General features: G+C 40.0%; 1 protein-coding gene across 4 annotated transcripts in view; it reads left to right on the top strand.

Moving 5' to 3' along the window:
• LOC127944921 (caskin-2) overlaps window positions 1-20,015 on the top strand; it is a 48,257-nt gene continuing 28,242 nt past the window's right edge. For 2 of the 4 annotated variants that reach the window (XM_052541353.1, XM_052541344.1), the window contains exons 1-3: window positions 1-307; window positions 3,681-4,153; window positions 19,230-19,281. In XM_052541353.1, coding sequence (XP_052397313.1) covers window positions 4,060-4,153; window positions 19,230-19,281 — 146 coding nt within the window. In that variant the 5' untranslated portion in view covers window positions 1-307; window positions 3,681-4,059. The remainder of the gene's footprint in view (window positions 308-3,680; window positions 4,154-19,229; window positions 19,282-20,015) is intronic. The other 2 variants (XM_052541367.1, XM_052541358.1) reach the window with 2 other exon arrangements.

Here is a 20,015-nt window from a genome sequence, read left to right as displayed (position 1 = left end):
CTCACCGGAGCACCGCCCCGCGCAGGACTCCACTCACCACCGGAGCTCTCAAAACACGCTCGTGCAGGTCGAAGCACGCGCTCAGTCTGGAGTTCATCGACACGGACTGCGGAGAGAGTAACTTCTAAAGACTCGAGCGCGAGTAGAAGCGGTGTGGAGAGTTCACACTCACCCCGAAGTGTGTTTAAAGTCTGAGAGCTGCCTGAAGGGACTGAGCTCGCTGGGGTTCATCTGTCTGGACTGAACCTGGACCCGCTGTTACTGCTCCAGACTACATCGAAGACAAACACTTCTCTCTAATGTTATGGTAAGTGTTTTCATCATAACTGACGTCTTACAGTAGTGTGAAAACAATGTTAGTTGTGTTTAAATCGGTAGTTATGGCGCTAATGTTTGATAGATATGATATTTCACCAAATGTTGGTTTCATTTTCCAGTTTTGTCAGGCACAAAATGTCTAATTAGAGTTTCTGCGAAAACACAATTCTTATTGTTTGTATTTTAAAGTAGTGATTAAGTGTAAGCAGCTTTCTGTTTGTGTATTGACCTCAGTTCAGCGGTAGTAACTCAAACTGATATTTTAGCGGTCGCTGTTGTTTTGTAAGGCTCTCTGTCTCAAGATTGAATTAAAATCTGCCAAATGTATCAACTACACAAACTGAGCAGTTTACAGTGTGCTTCTGGACGTGCTTTAACTTCAACCAGCAGCAGCTGTTGTTTGGTTTATTGTTGTATGGTGTGCATTAATATGATTTATCGTTGTTTGTTTATTTTGGCAATTGGCACCCATGTGATGTCTGTGCTTAGACACGTTTTGTATGGACTGAAGGGGTTGTGAAGCAAACATCCAGACTTGTAACCTAAATAATATATAGTTGTAAACCTCCCAAGAGTTGATAAATCCCCATCCAGTCTCAATCTCTTTGCTTCGACCAAAATGATCTGAACAGATCTGATGCGCAATCACCGCTTCCCAACTCATAAATACAAACTTCCCAGAAGTACTCGAGGCTACCATGATGAGCGAGGGGCTCCTGGTTCTGGAAACCCCAACCAATGCTTATTTTTATGCATCCCTAAAATCAAAATGATTGTTTGTAAACATGAATGCCAGTTACTGCGCTTGTCTGTTTGTCACCTGTTTGTGAGATACAGTTTTGTTCAAAATAATAGCAGTACAATGTGACTAACCAGAATAATCAAGGTTTTTAGTATATTTTTTATTGCTACGTGGCAAACAAGTTACCAGTAGGTTCAGTAGATTGTCAGAAAACAAACAAGACCCAGCATTCATGATATGCACGCTCTTAAGGCTGTGCAATTGGGCAATTAGTTGAAAGGGGTGTGTTCAAAAAAATAGCAGTGTCTACCTTTGACTGTACAAACTCAAAACTATTTTCAACAAACATTTTTTTTTCTGGGATTTAGCAATCCTGTGAATCACTAAACTAATATTTAGTTGTACGACCACAGTTTTTTAAAACTGCTTGACATCTGTGTGGCATGGAGTCAACCAACTTGTGGCACCTCTCAGCTGTTATTCCACTCCATGATTCTTTAACAACATTCCACAATTAATTCACATTTCTTGGTTTTGCTTCAGAAACAGCATTTTTGATATCACCCCACAAGTTCTCAATTGGATTAAGGTCTGGAGATTGGGCTGGCCACTCCATAACATTAATTTTGTTGGTTTGGAACCAAGACTTTGCCCGTTTACTAGTGTGTTTTGGGTCATTGTCTTGTTGAAACAACCATTTCAAGGGCATGTCCTCTTCAGCATAGGGCAACATGACCTCTTCAAGTATTTTAACATATGCAAACTGATCCATGATCCCTGGTATGCGATAAATAGGCCCAACACCATAGTAGGAGAAACATGCCCATATCATGATGCTTGCACCTCCATGCTTCACTGTCTTCACTGTGTACTGTGGCTTGAATTCAGAGTTTGGGGGTCGTCTCACAAACTGCCTGTGGCCCTTGGACCCAAAAAGAACAATTTTACTCTCATCAGTCCACAAAATGTTCCTCCATTTCTCTTTAGGCCAGTTGATGTGTTCTTTGGCAAATTGTAACCTCTTCTGCACATGCCTTTTTTTTAACAGAGGGACTTTGCGGGGGATTCTTGAAAATAGATTAGCTTCACACAGACGTCTTCTAACTGTCACAGTACTTACAGGTAACTCCAGACTGTCTTTGATCATCCTGGAGGTGATCATTGGCTGAGCCTTTGCCATTCTGGTTATTCTTCTATCCATTTTGATGGTTGTCTTCCGTTTTCTTCCACGTCTCTCTGGTTTTGCTCTCCATTTTAAGGCATTGGAGATCATTTTAGCTGAACAGCCTATCATTTTTTGCACCTCTTTATAGGTTTTCCCCTCTCTAATCAACTTTTTAATCAAAGTACGCTGTTCTTCTGAACAATGTCTTGAACGACCCATTTCCTCAGCTTTCAAATGCATGTTCAACAAGTGTTGGCTTCATCCTTAAATAGGGCCACCTGATTCACACCTGTTTCTTCACAAAATTGATGACCTCAGTGATTGAATGCCACACTGCTATTTTTTTGAACACACCCCTTTCAACTAATTCAACTAATTGCCCAATTGCACAGCCTTAAGAGCGTGCATATCATGAATGCTGGGTCTCATTTGTTTTCTGAGAATCTACTGAACCTACTGGTAACTTGTTTGCCACGTAGCAATAAAAAAATATACGAAAAACCTTGATTATTCTGGTTAGTCACATTGTACTGCTATTATTTTGAACAATACTGTATTTTCATCAGTCAAAGAAGGTGTGCAATCCACCTTCACATTCATCTGTCCTGTTCCTCCTCTTTTCTTTTTCCAGCCGTGGCTTTCCCCACAATAAAGAGCATCTGTAAACAAGCTCATAAAGTTCAATCGAAACCTTATAAACCCATCATAACAGCACACTCCACCCTTGCGCAAAAACTCACACATTGGTTTGGCAACAATGACAGTGTTTGAGATGGTATGCCATCAAGACTTTTTTAGTGAGTGTTTCTTTTGGCTTGTTTAAATGTCATTTGAGACTTTGAATACTAGAGTCAGCAGTTTCGTAAATAGTGATGTAAAGGCGGTTGCTACTACTACAGCTGCTCATATTTGGGGCTAGGCATGTAAACGCAGATACGATAGATAAGAAAAATAAATGGATTTTGTCCATGCAATAAATGTGTTATTTCGAACCTCACTGACTTAGACAAAAGCGTTCAAAATACACAATACAAAATAATGGGTGTCGGTAATATTTTTTGTATTGTTTTTGAAAGAAATCTGCTCAAGGCTGCATTCATTTGCAGTAAGAACAGTAATATTGTGAAATATTTTTACTTTTTAAAATAACAGTTTCCTACTTTAGCATTCGAGTTGTCATTTATCCCTCTGATGCAAAGCTGAATTTTCAGCATCATTACTCCTTCAGAAAACGTCCTAATATGCTGATTTACTGCTTAAAGCATCTGTAACCTTTCCTTGAGAGGGAATTGTTCTTGTTTGAAAGGTGAAGAGAGTATTTATTTGATCTCAAAAGCTTGCTGTCAGAGCGTCAAAGTAGGCTTCTGTACTTTCTAACACTGACTGATTTGCTCATGGACTGTACTTGGCTGATGGATTAACAGTAATATTTTTCTTGCCCACTCTTTTTTTCAGGTTTTGGTCTGCTTGTGCCACTCCAGTCTTCTCAACTTTCTCAAGCATATCAGCAGGGCCTCTGCGTTCCCAGAAACTGAGCTCCACGTGACCAAAACCGACTATGTTACCCTGAAAAGGCTCTGGAAACTGAGACAATTCGTATAATTGGCGAAATAGATTTTCCATTTCTCCGACCTTCCGTGATTTTCGGAGAAGCAGTGATATCTGGTTGCTTGTGGTTCCCTCAGCCGTCTGGCTGTCACCTCCCCCGACTGTAGCACTACCGAAACAGAGGATTCTGGGATAGGTCCATGCCGTGGTTGTGCCGCTGTATGGAGGTGTAAGGGAGGAGCAGGACTCTTGTGGGACGCTGGTGGAGATCTGGCTGGTGGAGATCATGGGAAAAGAGCAGGATCTTCTGCAAGCGGTCAAGAATGGAGATCTAGCTACTACACAGAAACTGCTGGCCAAGGTCAAAGCCAGCAAAAGCAGTGAGTAACAGTGAACTTCCTCCCTCTCCTATCGCTGCATTTGACAAAATGTGTATCCATGAGGATTTTTGCATCAGACCCTCATTGGCGATTGTTCTACCACGAGGGGGCAAAAAGATGAGCAGTTAGTTCTTCAGACGATCCTGTGATTATAATATTCATCTACCCATGACTATGTGCATGTATTGTTTTGAAATGGTGCTCATGATTCTACAGATTCTGCATATTTGTTTTCACATCTTCTCCATGAATTGTGAGGGACACTTTGCAAGATGGATTTCAAGGAATAGTTCACACATAACTCTGAAATTTGTCATAAATGATTGATCCTCAGGTCATTCCAAGCCTGTATGACTTTCTTTCTTCCATAGAACACAAAGGAAGATATTTAGCAGAATGTTCATACTGTAAAAGTACATGGTGATCAGGAACGGTAAAGGTCCAAAAATGACCAAAAAAACCATATAAAGGTTGATCCATATTGCTTGTACACTATATTCCATGTCTTTTTGAGCCAGCTTCGAGGAACAGACTGAAATAATTTGGCTACGGTCTGCAGAAATTCTCCTGTGTTGTTCCATGGAAAAAAATAAGGTCATGCAGGTTTGAAATAATGTTAAGTCAATAAAAAAAAGTCACATTTAGACACAGGCAGGCATGTTAATTGACGGTTGAAAGCATGATCAAATTAGCCACAGTCTTTAATTAACAAACATGCAACGGGTAGCAAAGATTTCCACAGAATTCAGAGTTGACATATTCATGACCAAATTAGTCATTAGGAACAGTGATTGAACACATTTGCTCTTATTTACTGACACATGGCCCGTTTACTTCTCATTTCACTGGTTCAGTCAGTCTTTGCTGGAAGTGCATTGTTTCCCCTGGTTTGTGATCCCGGTAAGAGCAGCGGGATTGGCCTTTGGAACACCTTGCCAACTGGGTCCTGATAACATCAACAGACTCTGTGTTTGCGTTGTACTTTTATCTCTTTATGGCTGTACATTGAGAGTTCAACTCCGGCATGAGAACCCATGTTCTCTGTGATGTGGTCCAGCGGGAGTCTGTAAAGGGGAAGACAGATGCTCCACCCCAATAAGACCTCCCAAACAGCCAGGCGTCAGAAGAGAGATGGGGCCATAACATAAAGACAGCTGTGAAAACTATACGCCACTAAAAGCTGAATATTGCAGTGTTTTACTATAATGTTATGCATATTGTTATATGGTCACCAAGACTTCTCACTTTACAATAGACTGCTTCAGGGTTTGATTTCCAAGGCCGGCGAGAGGTCACTTTGATAACCCAGCACCACCTCAGCTATTCTTCACCAAAGTGTGTGTAAACACGCACAGATAACACAGCCGAGTCCATCTTGTGTATAACCTCCTCTTTTGTCTGGTCCATTGTGTGAGTAATTGTGCCATAATGTCATCTTTAGTGCGCTGAGGGTCATAAATGCTTTCATACAGTCATTAACACGCGGCAGGCTTTCGTGGCCCTCGTCCTTCAGGCTGTAGAAGACCAGGCCAGATGACTAGCCTAACCAGCATGTCTCAGCCCCACGTCCCTGCCGTTTTCCCTCAGTCCTCCACAGCCTGCTAGATTACCCACGATCCTTTGTTCGCACTCGCAGCTTTACTAATTCATCACCTTGTGCTTGTTACACGTGCTCATCAAGGCTGTGCAACAAACACCCTCTATTGCATCCAAACTATTTAAGATCTCTGTGTTTATGTCTAGAGAAAGGCTGTGGACAGTTCTCATGGTCAGGTGCACGTCTGCTGACTTTGGATTTTGCTGGACGGGTTTTCTTTCTTTCCACTGTCTCCGTAGCAGATGGAGGTTTGAGGTTGGGTGGGATTGTACAGTAATTTGTTTGTGCGTGTGATAATGCTCCATGTTAAATCTGTGGTGTAATCCTCTGTTATTTCAGATTTGATCCTGTTGTTTTTAGTGCTGGGATGTTTGTTGGCATACATGTTATTCAAGGGAACTAGACACAACATGATACAATAAATGCAATGTAAAGAGTTTTTTTCTACACTGTACAGGCTCAACAATATGCATAACAATAATCAACACTTTTCAAAATAAAATATTCAAATTATTCAAAATAAAATAAAATTTTCAATGTGCTTTCTTCACACAAAGCACCTTGTAGTCGTCACAAAGCATGTTTATCCTCATAGCAGGGAATGAACTGAGATGAAGTGCCATTGTGATGTATTCAGTTCACTGGATTATCCAAAAATGGGGATTACTTCATTTTTATTTATTATAAAAAAATAGCCTAATGTCTTTTTAATTTCTTAATAGTTTTTCTTACAAAATAAGATTAGTCAAACCATCCAATGCTAACATCAAGCACATTGGTGCATCCAGGGTGCAGAAGTTCGTCTAGTTCCCCGTATTTTCTAATACTCATTTCAGTGAATGTGGTTTTGATCCTTTCCTCCAGATGGGGTGCGTGTTTGTACGGGTCTCAAGCAGTCAGTGGTGGTTTCTCAGTTTGTAATGAGGGCACTCATAGTCACAGGTGAATTCATTTGATCCTGTAAAGGAGCCACTGTAGTGGTTCTTCATTCATTAGTTAGTGGTTTAACTGCATGTTTATGGGATGCCTCATCTCCCACCATGACTAATGGCAGCAGGGGAAACTAATGAGATCTTGAAGAGGACGTGTTAAAACCTCTTTTGACAGACTGTGAAATTCTGTCTCTGTACAGCAGTTGTTTGTCGAGTCTGTTGCTTGCCTGATAAATGGTTAATTGGCAACATGAGAGCATGTCAGGTGCTGTTGAGAAGATGAGAAATATCCCTAAATGTTGTGCCTATTGTCACCTGATTTATCTATCTGTGATCATTTGAACCAAACAGCCATTTAGATCCATGTTAAAAATGGACGCATCTATCAATACCATTCATAAATTGAAGGTGGTATGATTCTTTTGAATGCTTTTGGAAGAAAATACTTGAAAATTGTGAACTATTACAATTTAACAACTGTTTTCTGTTCAAATATATATTAAATAATTGACTTGTTCTTGTGATCAAAGATGAATTTTCAGCACCATTACTCCAGTGTGATTGTTATTAATGTTAAAAACAGTTGCTTAACATTAAACCATGATGCATTTTTTTTCCAGGATTCTTAAAAAGAAAGCATTTAAACATAATTTATTTGAAAAGATAATCTTTTGAGACATTATAAATGCCATTATTGTCACTTTTAACAAACAATTTAATGTGTCAAAGCTTATATCTTAGTCCTATGTAACAGTACTATGTAATATTTGATAAAAGATCACAAAAGATTTATTGACAAAACCCTGAGAATTTCAGAAAAAAGAAGTGACCCTGTTGTGACCTCTACATGAAACGTGTCAATGTCCTGAAACAATACTAAATTAATTATAAAAAACGTTAATGAGCATTCAAGCCGAAGAGGTGAATGGCTGAGATCATCTGTTTGTGTGTGTGTCTCACACACTGTTTATTTTCTCTGGGGGTCTTATCTTCTTATCCTGCATTTGTTGTGTCCGTCAGACACACAGATGCAGTTTTTGGCATGCCACAGATCAGTTTTGAGATTACTGTAATTATTTTCTGCCTGTGAATGAGTATACAAACGTTATCTTCCTGACACAGATGACTTGTACTCGGAAGAGTACTGCAGTCTTGCCTGAGGCCAAAATAATGCTGAATGAACCAGAGAACACTGTGTAGCTCGAGCTCTGCTTTGCTGCGGTTTAGCTTACATGCACAAACAGCTTGCAGTAAGCCTGTGTTTTTGGCTGTGTTTAGGAATGGAAAGTTACTATAAGTGCACCCAGCTCTCAGTAAGACCCCAGCAGCGCTCCATAACACTGCAGTCAATTAATGCCTAAGCCCTGCTGCATACGAGCATGGCTGACGACGCCACGTCTCTTTTCCACACAGGAATGCAGGAGCAGTACATGCGGAAAAAGGGTCAGTGTTACACTGTATGCTGTGACTGGAGAGCCGCAGCTGCCTCGAGCTGGAGCTTAATCGTATTCCACAGATATTTTCAAGCATTCCTCCTCCTCTGAGCGTGCCAGCCATTGTCCAGGCTGTGACATAGCACCCCGAACTTTGAATGAGGGGGAAAAAATGCACAAGAATCGTAGAGATGATGTCAGCCAGAGGGAATGCATGCCTCACATCGCTCTCTGTGTAGTTTGAATGCATGCATTTAACAGGTACTGCAAGACTGTGTTGTGTGCTGAGACAGCCGTGGAGCTGCAGAGGATGGGGCAGTGAACTCTACAACACCATCCTAGTGTACTGCACTGTGCTGTATGTTCTAGTAGAGACAATGATGCAATAATGGCAATATCTTGATTGTTGGAGCAACAGCATTACTAATTGAGCTGTATGTTTTGGCTTTTTTGAAGCATGTTTCGTTCCTAGAATTTGATTGGTTGAGAGTTCCAAGAGTTTTGATGTAACAGTCCAGTGGCACGGAGACTTATCACACCATTTAAGTGGCAACAAGTGACCATTATGACCTTTATAACACCTGCTGGTCTTTATGAGTGAGTCGTTGAATCATTTACTCAACCGATTCATTCAGTTTTTAAGCCATTCCTCTTGTGATGTTGCTTAATTAATGTGACCATAGCTGTTTAAAAAAACCTTTCCCACTGAGCAGTGTTGTTGTGTGACATAATACTCCATAACTCTTTTGGTAAAATTGTGCTTATAGCTTTACACGTTAGTGAACTGAAATTATAAACTCAGTTACTTACAAGTATCAGGAAGCATTAATAAATTATTCATTGTTTTTAATTAATTAACATAAATTTGACATTGTTTTTCTAGTGATACTGCTCATTTTTTAGAAATTTATGTATATTCTAGTGATGCTTAGCATTGGAAAATATAATTTGTTACTTTGTAATTCTTCTTATTCTCATAAAGTATATATTTATTCAATAAATAAGTGTGTACACCCTTCGAACAAGCAAATGTTTTTTTTTTTATCCCAAAAACCACTCTAGCCTAAGCTGACCTCAAAGCTAATAGATGTGGACTAAAAGCCACAACACACTAATTTTGGTTTAATGGGCTCTTTAAAGTGTCTTCACAGGAGACGTGGAAAAGCTCCAGCTCTTTTCAAACGGTGATGAACGGACGTGAGCCGAAGCACAGATACGGCAGGAGAACAGCTCTAGGCAGCACTGTTAATCTGTCACCTTATCTCAGACGGATACAGTCGATCACATGTGAGCAGCACGGGATCTCAGTGCAATACGGTGGGAGTGGATTTGGGTAAACCAATGAAAGTTTGGGAGAGGAGGAAAAAGACCTTTTTGAACAAAGCTTGGGGTGTGAATTTCCTTTTCATCCTGAGGACGAAATGAGTAGCTGATTCCTGTGTGTGTGTGTGTGTGTGTGTGTGTGAAAATGTGCTTATTTGTTATGAAAATATCACAAAACAAAAGCATTTTTTTAACTGAATATAATTGTGGGTGAAGTATGTCAGAAATCATGATATATCTAGAGTTTGAAATGCATTTGACAGCTGTATGCTACACACTTTACACACAGTGAAGCTTATGTAACAGTAGCTGGTAACTCATGATGAGCTATCATCATTACACCTTCGTTGAAGACACTTAACCTCAGGTTACTCCGAGAGGACTTAACCAGTAATATGTAACTGTTAGTCAAGTTGGATGAAAGTGTAAGCTTAATGAGTACTGGCAAAGCATGCCATGTAAACCAGCTCCACATCATCATGCAGCACACTGTCAGCAGTTCTTTGTCTCTTCCTACATCATTATCATCATCATCAGTGTGGTCACCTGTGCTGAAATGACACATTGGGTGTTCTGCTGAATCAACAAACTGTTAATGCTGGATTGAGAGAAGTCACACCAAAACAGGCCAGCCATGGTTTTACTGTTGCTCAGCTTGTCCATGTGCATCACACACACACACACACACTCACATTCAGAGCACGGATCATTTGCATGTTACACAGCCTCTGCTATCATCTTGCTTTGCATTTAATCTTACTTTAGCTTCGCTCTTCGAAAATGTGCTTATTTGTAATAAAAAAAAAAAAACTCAGAAACGACATTGTTTCTATACCTAAAGCAGTGGCTATAAGTAAAGACTGCCTCAAAACTTTGGTATTAACGACTTTATTTTGGCAATAATTCGAGGGACTGCATCGTCTGTCTGCTTCTGAAGAACCACAATTCTTGACAACATGCTCTTGTGAAGCTCCAGCTAATCAATGCTTTATAGTCAGAAACAGATCCTAGATCAGGTGTTTTCTGTACACAAATGCAGTAAATGTATTACTTAACCTGGAGTGCTGTTTTCAGGTTATTCTCACATGCCACCGATGCAGTAGCGGGACAACCCATGGCTCAAACAGATGTTTCCCTCTTGTTGAATAATCTCCCCTTCTCCCGTTGTTATTCTTGAGATATAATGGGAAGCGACAGGAGGAAATGGCCGCTTGTTTTAATCCTAGCTGAAATGCATTGTGGCCACAGGCACAGCCTTGCACCAGTGATCTGGATGGTGGTTTGTGCCATTACAAATATTAATGAAAGCAAAGTTCAGCTCTTCTAAAAAATGTTATTCAGCATTCTTATCCAAAGTGTTGGTTTGGAAAAGCAACTGTAACACTTTCACATAATTTAGTATGACAGCCTCTTATTTTCCTCTGTCTTGACAGGCTGCTCTTCACAGCTGTGGTTTGTTTTATTACTAGCTTCATAACCTGTTTGCACATTACTCATCAAATTCTAGTTTTTGAGCTCTTGCACACACATAATTAACGCGACCTTTTGTCATGAAGCAGTTGAGAAGTTTTTTTCTCATTTGGAACGGCAGGAAAATTTCCTTGACTCTATTTAGTCTATTCATTCGAGTCTACTCTTCCGAAACATGCAGAAACACTTCATCAGCAGCCCCAGACAAAATCTGTGGACTTGTTTTCCCACATTTTCCATGCTGATTTTTTGGGGAGAATCTGCTTAATGGATTTTACTATGGTACACTGTGTTAAATGAACTGACAGTGGTTTAAGTCATTCATTATTTAAAGTGAGAATTGGCAATTTCTGGATGTGATGCACAGATCCAATACCTGGATCAAGTATTGCCACAGGTGACCCTGATTTGATACTGTGTGTTAGTCGATACTATCAAGCTCTAAAAATGACAGGAAGGACTGTAAATGTAGTTCATACAACTTGTACGCTACAAGTTTTGTTTGAGGAACAGATTGAAATTAAGTCTGAATCCAGTTCAGCAGTCTTATGTCATTATTCTTCAAAACGTTCAATAAGACTGTAGGGTTGAGACGGTGAAAAAATGTTCCCATTGGTTAATGGACGCGTGACGACACTTGTAATACCGGTATCACCAGGGGGCAGGGCGTTCCCTCTTTTCCTCGCTTTGCATTTAAATAGCTTGTAAAATCGGTCTGCACATTTTACTTTCACTTATTAGCAGGCAGTTCTGCGTCAATTGCTTGAATAAAAAATACAACTCAAACTCACTTTAGCATATATATAAAACATATAACTTTACAAAACAAATAAAAATACACCATGCTATAGGGCAGGCTATGTCTAATGTAAAATAACAAAATTAACTTACATAAAGTTTAAATAGGTACAAAACTCTAAATAGGCTAAGCAAGCTTGTATAATATATAACCAAATAAATAAACTTAGAACGTTTATTAGCAAAACGTTGAGAGAAAGCTCGGAGGCATGGAATATATACCTTGATGTCAAATAAAAATAAATAACTCCAAGTTTAAATAAAGTAAAAATCTGCAATCAATAATGTAGAACCAATTAAATAAGAAACGAATCCGAAATCACCTTAGATAAACGGCAAAAGTCAACAGGCTTTTCAAAATCTGAAATATCGCCCCAACAGGCACTTTTGCATTTCATCTCAAAACTAAATCATCCGCCATCGTCTTGTCTGTCTCACCTCACTCTTCTTGTTATTGAGCTCGACTCACTCTCCTAATTCGGCACGCTGCATTGAGCAGCCGCGTTCAGTTTTTCATTGTAGTGACTGTTCTTTTACTGAAATAAATGATTTTTATTACTATAAAAAAATCAAAACAACTGTGGGGTCTGTGCCGCGGTGGGCAAGTGACGTAACAGGTATTGTGGCTTAATACCGGTATAACCGTCACTACTGTCTATCGCGGCAAGCCAATGATAAAAGTAATCCATATGAATCAAGCAATTTAATCAAAGGCTTCTGAAGAAACACGATCGCTTTATGTGCTGGAAAGATTTAATTGTCTTATATTCACATATATACATACATAGAGCACATCTAACATGGTAAACGCAAGCTCCAACACACTTGTTTGACGTGCGAGAACCAATATGGTGTGTTCTTGCATGCTATGTGAGTCTGTTTGAGTTTCCACAAGAACCAATTTTTTATTTTTTTTTGCATGTCAGGTGAGAACAGTTGAGCTGCTGTTGACCATGTTCAATGCGGTTGGGTTTGGGATAAAAATGGGCATGATCAATTGATGACAGAATTTTCAATAATGGGTGAAGTATATCCTTAATTAAATAAATATACTGTAGTCTGCATGTGTTCCATGCTGTTCCGTCCTTGACTACACATACTCAAGAAAGCAGTATGTGAACACTCAATAAAGTATGCACAGGCTTTATTGGTAGGAGTGAGTCAAATTAGAGAATATATCCCCACCCCTTGCATTTGAATGAAATGTGTAGAACTTTATAAATGACAGGCATTCTAGTTCTTTGAAAATCTGCTTTCAGCGTGTTTATATTCTCAGACGACCTATCCATCAGTGAATTTAAGGTTGTTTAACCTGAGAGAGAGTGTTTTGCTCTCTTGTGAGCCTCAGGGCTTGATCTCTGCTCTCCCAGCTGCCAGACCCCGTCATTTGGCACGAAGATGAAAGCGTGTCCTCTGTGACAAAGCCTGACCGCAGCACAGTCACAGACTTGTCCATTAACTGCACCGCTTGCCCTGTGACGGACACCCTGAGACCCGTAGGTGGCAAATCTGTCATACGCACAGTTCGCACACCAGCAGACATCCATTACTGATTTATTAGCACAGAATTGACTTCCTGAGATCATTTTTTATCTGACTTTAAAAGGAAACCAGGATTGGTTTCTTCAGGACATAAAATCATGGAATGTGTTTGGTTTGGATATGCATAGGCTTCCAGAGGCCTCAGATCCAGGCCTTGGCAGCAGCAGGCAGCCACAGTCTCTCTGTAGACAGGCAGCTCTCTTTGAAACGTTTGGTGTCTTGCTGCCATTTCAAAAATGCAGCCATGTGTTTAAAGCTGAAGGCGTTGCCGAATGTGAATTATATTACTTTCCTCTCTGCATTCAGGACTAGATCTCACGAATTGGATGCTGCATCAGTGAAACACTATCTAACACAGAATGGCCTGAGCTTGTAAAACAATCATTGTAAATTACGTTGGCATTTGCAATAAAGGGGTTTGTAATAATAAGAGAGGCTTCACTGAGAAGTTAATGATTGTGCCGGACTTTTCACTTTTTCAGTTTCAGAGAATGATCAACTTTTACATTGTGTTGAAGAAGGCAAACGGTCATTTGATTTGTTTGTTTTAGCATTGGCTTGCCAGCATGGAATGAGTTTTAACGCTCTTCCACAACGGCCATTGGAAGTTGTTGTTTCCTAAGCTTGGCGCTTTGGTGTTAAATCTAATCTTGTGCTCAAACTTCCACCTCTGACCACTGACATCATCTCCAACTTAAATTTACTGACCCTTTTAGGGTTTGTGTTATTTTTGTACTGTGGATTATTTTTTTTTGAGAAGTCACTGCCTCCCTTGCTTCTTTAGAGGAAACGCCCCTTAAACTAGCCAATGGTAAGTATTGGCCCTTAGAATGAACTTGATGTCCCAGTTTAAGTAAGAACTTTAGTCTTTTTTCAGAGGACTCTGGTGCGTGTGCTCTGTGGTGTGTTTGAGTTGGCTGTATGTGTGACCACACGCTCCTCTGGGCCCATCAGCAATGATTATCTATTTACACTCTGTAATGCTTAACCTCGAGCAGGCAAGGGCATCCCAAACCTCAGCAGCAGGGCAGGATTGACTCTGTACATATCGTGCCTCTCTTTTCAAACTCAATGCTAATCTATCCTCCGTACCTCCCTCAATCATACGTTGAGCACTCTTGATTCTTCCCAGACAATACTGCGGACATTACCAAGGTTCCAGATTCAAGTAAAATAAGCCTTTGCCTCATAAAATCAAACGTTTTAGTTGACAAATTACAGAATAGTGCTAAATAGATGGTGGTTTAGAAGTAATGTCATCTAGGGCTGCCCAAATCATTAGACTTAGGGTTTGTTAGTGCTATAGGAAACACTGGAACTAACTAACAAACAGTTCCTTTTCAGATCTGACTAAATAAAGTGTTTTCCTGACTGTCACCATTGGCGACTGGGTTTTAAATTATGGTCACATATATTAGGTTCTTTTTGTCGTAGTTGTAGTCATTTTAGTTGCAGTCTGGAGGTTTGATTATAACATGCAATAATCATGACCTACGATACTGGAAAGAGAGATATTGCACAGATAAAGACTGGCTTTATCTCTCAAGGATGTTATCAGGGCTTCATCAGGGGTCTTGAGAACAGGCTGAAGTGAGTCTCTGCATTCCAGAGTGGAGAGGTTTGAGCGTGTGAAAGTCTGCCATCCCTCCTAAACAACAATCACTGTGAGCTGGGCCAGTTGTTCACCTTTATCTCTCTCTGTTCACAGGCGTTGCTGCCTGTTTTGCTTCAGTAATCATCTCATGGGAACTGCTGCTGGGGTTAGTGTGTAACAAATACAGGGTTCTATTTAACATATGTGCTTGTTTTCAAACTTTCATATTTTTCGCTTTCTTTCCTGCCTGCATATGAGAGGCATCTACATTTCAAAATAAAAACCATTGTTGCGAAGTAGGATAGATGTTAAAAAGTTCAATATATGGTTATAAATAAGTTTTTTCACTAAATGAACATACAAACCATTATATTAAATTATTTACCAACATTATTTTCTGCTAAAACATTTTAAATCATATAAATTGGAGTGTAGAGCCATCCGTGAGCACTGTGAATGATCAGATGTACAAAACATTGAGCCAGTTCATTGAGATGGATGTTGATGGACATTAAAATGGAGGAGTGTTTAACAGAATCGGATCAAACTTCTCAAGACGTTTTGTTTTTTTGCTGTTGAGTTTTAAACCAGAAATGTCACAGTGGAATGAGACAGGGAACATCCATAAAACAATCCATGCCCTAGATGTTAAGTTCCTCAGCACATGTATTAAAAACTAGGAGCAAAAGCGTTTTTTAAGTGACCTCACCAGGAGATCTTCTCACCCTCTGCATGGAGACTTGGAAGTGTTTACTGGGGATGACCGAATGGACACAATAGTCTAAGTGATTTTACTTTTTGGAACAATGGTTTTGGGAAGGAAGTGCAATAAGGGGCCTATCCTAAGTCCTTGAAAGCCTGGCTGCTTTCGATGGGGCCTGTGTCAACAGACCCCCCACCTAATCTCGCCAAGGGTCACACTTGCTTTTGCACCCCTTTTCTCCACTCGGACAATTCCTCCGTCTGTGTGGAATCCCAACCCCCCTCGCCTATGGATTGGGACGGCACAAACCGGAAAAATGGCTCACAAAGGGAAGTGCATTCTTCCATGCAGAAAACAACGTGTAAACAAAGAAGACTACTAAAGACATGGTAGGTGAACTGAGATGGGTTTGTCGTTGCCTGCTGGAGCAGAAGTGTGCTGTGCCACCCTGTCTCTCGCTGTGGACACTATGTGCGCATTACAAATCCATGTGAAGAGCCAAAGATTGGAGCAAAACAATGAAGATCGGTTGGAATTTGGTGTTATTACGTAACTTGAGACTGGTTAAGAGAAAGAGTTTGAAAGGGATGGTGCATTTCCCCCGATCCGAGTCTAAGATTCCTGTCTGTATATGTGGAAAAGAGCCCAGGTGTTCAATTAAGTGCCAAAGGAAGTCTTGATGACAGGATATGGATGTTACCTAAAACAAAAAAAAGCTAAAGTCTTTGACTCTTTAGAGAAAGCCCAATTCCTGCTTCCTGTGATCTCATGCTTCCTATGAGATAATCCAGCAAGTGCTAAGGAAACAGCCAAAATGTGTATAGATGTGCACCCACACACCACGATTATGTTCTTGTTGAGAATTTTATTTACATGGCTGCAGGAATTTGCCTACTGTAGCTACATACTTTTGCCTAAGTAGTGTATTTGTTTTTTGCAATCTAGTTTGATCTGAAACAGCCTAGTTTTGTGAGCGAGACTTTCCCAGCTCTGATATGGTACAAAAATCCTGAGTGGTAGCTGGAGTCTGCCACCTCTGACTTTCTGCTGAAATTCTTCAGGCGTCAAACATTTGAGACGGCCACAGATGCTAACCAGTCCACCCCTGCTTTCCTTCTGTTTAATCAAGAAGTTTTTTTTGAGTAGTCATTACCGAAGAGGAAGGTCATCAGTCATTAAGCCATTGTTTCAGTGGTCACGACTGCTCAGGGCGGTTTGGTGTGCAGGAAAGAGTCGATGTAGAGGAATCAAACATCAAACATCCAGCTCAAGGATCAAAGCTGCACTAGGTGACAGTTTGTAGGATACAGCTGCTGTGAATGCAAGCACAGCTTCTTGAATGGGGAACTATAGGATTCTTCAAAATCTTCTCCAAAACAAGACCATTACCAAATAACCAAATAGTACAGAAGGGTTCCAGTCCTTCAGGTGTGTTTAACTGGGGCTAGAGTTGCCCTCCAAGAGCAGGATTGGACACCTCTGAGATTGGCTCTTGAAAGGTGGGATGCATCCTGAGTTCGAATCCGGGCAGTTTTGGCTTTACTATCTGTGCAGATTAAATCGATTTTTTTGAAATGTCATATTTCAGTATGGCAGTGCTCATGGCTCGTTTCAGATGGAGCACAATCTATCTGTGTGACTCCACCACCAGAGCTAGAGTAAAATCATGAGCCTTGCTTTTTTCTTTGGGTGTGTATGTTTACAGCTTGGCTCCAATTCATTGTCAGTCATAGTAGTAAAAGGCGTTGTCTGCTCTTTTGTAGTTGAACATATAATTGTGTACTTTTGGTATAAGCAGTGGTTGACTAAATTTAGTGTTTTCTTTCTTTCTTTCTTTTAAAAACTCAAGCTTCATTCAACAGAAACCTGAAGTCGGCTTTACAGTTCAACTAAATCCTTGATTGTGCAGAGTTGAACAAAACGGCCAAATGCATTCTTGTGGTGGAAAACCCATTCTGCTTTATGCGTGCCAGTTTTAGCATAAAAAGTAGTTATTTTAAGGTTTACCAGCGTGGTAACCAAAGAGGAGGTGCTTTTTCTTGCTCATAAATTTCATTAAAAATAACTTGAATAAATGTTTTGCACGTTAAAGAGGGTGCTTTATTTTTTTTTTGTATGACCAGTGTCAAATGACTTCTTTTATCAGGTTATTTTTAAGTAAATTAGTCATACACATCATCTCTCTCAAAAGTACTAAAACATTAGTTAATGGATTTTTAAGTTTTCACAATTTCAACCAAAATCATTCATTTCCTTAGGTTTTCCATCCATAAGGAAGTGCCCTTGCTATACTTCAAAGCTTCTCATCATGTGTGGAAGGTAACTAGGTTCCATTGAGAACATGTCAATGAACTGCTCCGGTGCATTAAGGTTATAGAGCTTCACTTCAAAGGTTTTTTTGTGGTTTGGTCACTCATGGCTGTGACAGCTTCATAACAAGGATCGTCACTGTGACTCCACATCATGGGTGTATCCAGTGTCTGCGTTCTAGGTCCCATTCTACCCCAGTGCCCTCATTGTCTTGAACTTTGACCTTGTCGAACTGGGAATACAAACACTAATTCATCTTTAGGTGGACACTGTGGGTTTCTGTGAGGTCCCTGTGGTCTGGTTAAATTGTTCTGTCATTACTGGGGAAGTATCTGGAAATATCTCCATATATTGATATAGTATTTGTATGTGTATTCTCCATATATTTCCATGTATCATTTGAACAAACCAGTCATAGTAGCCAAGTAGGCTTTTGACACAAACCTTTAGGGAAACAAATCTAGTTTATTTTTTGCTCCAAAAAGGCTAATCACTTTGTCAGATGTTTTTTGGGGATAAATAGCAAAAAATACCAATATTTACAGACTTGCATCATTTTATGAAAGCATTTACATGCATAAGAAACATGCCACACTGAGACTTCTTCATTTTGAGGGATGGAGAAAACGAATGGTCTTGAGACACTGTCCATGTGTTGCAATGACAGAACTGTCTCCCTTAAGGACCACAATTGCTGAAGATCAAAGACTCCATTATTTTCCATCCTCCTGAGAGTTTAACATCCCCTGAGCAGGCTAGTGAGGTCAGGCAGAGGTCAGAGGTTAATGAAGTGCCCTTTGTTGTTCACAAGAAGAGACGGTGTTACTTAGTCCTCTATCTCCTAGTAAGCTAACAGGAATCTCCAGAAGACCTCAGACCTTCCCAGACTCCCTCTGGGGCTCTCATGGGAAAGACCAATGTAAACTGCCTAGCGACTCAAACCTAAACGTTTAACTGTGTAGCTCTTTATTTTTGCACTGCTGATGGCATTTTCTAGAGTTTATTCGAGAGCACTGTAACCTCACAGGGTCATACAGACACATTCCACACAGTCCAGTGAATGAACAAACAGTCCTCTCATTTGCTTCATGTGACACATCAGCCATGTGCTTTCATTAAAAGAGAAAAACAGCGTGGGACTTGAGGTAGACAGTCATGCTGTGGTGATGTAAATAGTGATAGCTGAAATATCAGCCAGGCCAATTAATAATAAAAGGTCATTATTATAGTGCATTGGGCACCCTTGTTTCTAGTCATCAGTATCAGTTTGCTATTAGATCGAAACCACTATGGCACACTCTATATATCTCAGCCATAATCTGTTGATTGTCTTCATGTGAAGCTGACGCTTGTGTTCTTTCTCTTGTGTCGTAGAGTTACTGGGCTCCACCAAGAGGCTGAACGTCAACTATCAGGATCCAGACGGGTGAGTCATTGTACTTTTGTGGGTGAATCTCATATCAAATCAGGTCAATAACATAATGATCAAGTCAAAACACGGGCATTGTGAAGTGTTCAGCCAGTCAGCACGTTCCCATTAGGCAAGTTGGGTTAGGGTTAGGGTTAGTTGCCCATTATGAACTTGTAAGGCATGCAACTCCTTATATTCAAGTGCTATAGATACCAACTAGGTCCATTGTCTAATAACAGTTAGGTAGATAATTATTTTTTGTATTGGCAGTATTATTAGTATATGAAAGGCTAATCAAATAATGTGAAACTTGCAAAGGTAATTTGTAGTTCAAAAAGTCTTAATGGCCCTAAGATAGGCAAATCATTTCCAACATCTATCTTTTGTCTTTACAGTCAATTATGTCTTTAAATTACATTCAATGCAAGTATTTACAGTCCAATTAATGCATCCTTGCTTGATTAAATTTTTTTTTTACCCTATGGTGTCTTCAATGACAGCATCACTTCCTGTGTGATGGATCATCCCACTTTGATTAGTTTTAAATTGATAGTTGTTGAATCACACAGACATGAGCTCTTAGCCTTAAAATCAGTGTATATAAGACTTAATTCTGTCAGCCAGATGCTTTACCTGTGTCTCATCCTAAAGTGACTGCGATCATTGCTCACACAGTCTATTAAACGTGCTATGTTAGCAGTGTCTTTGAGATAAGATTGGCCTCTCACAGGGCTGTCAAATGCAACATT

This window comes from Carassius gibelio, chromosome A3 (assembly GCF_023724105.1).
Source record: "Carassius gibelio isolate Cgi1373 ecotype wild population from Czech Republic chromosome A3, carGib1.2-hapl.c, whole genome shotgun sequence".
Lineage (NCBI taxonomy): Eukaryota > Metazoa > Chordata > Actinopteri > Cypriniformes > Cyprinidae > Carassius > Carassius gibelio.
The sequence above is the reverse complement of the archived record's forward strand: the minus strand, read 5'-3'. Positions and strand labels throughout refer to the sequence as shown.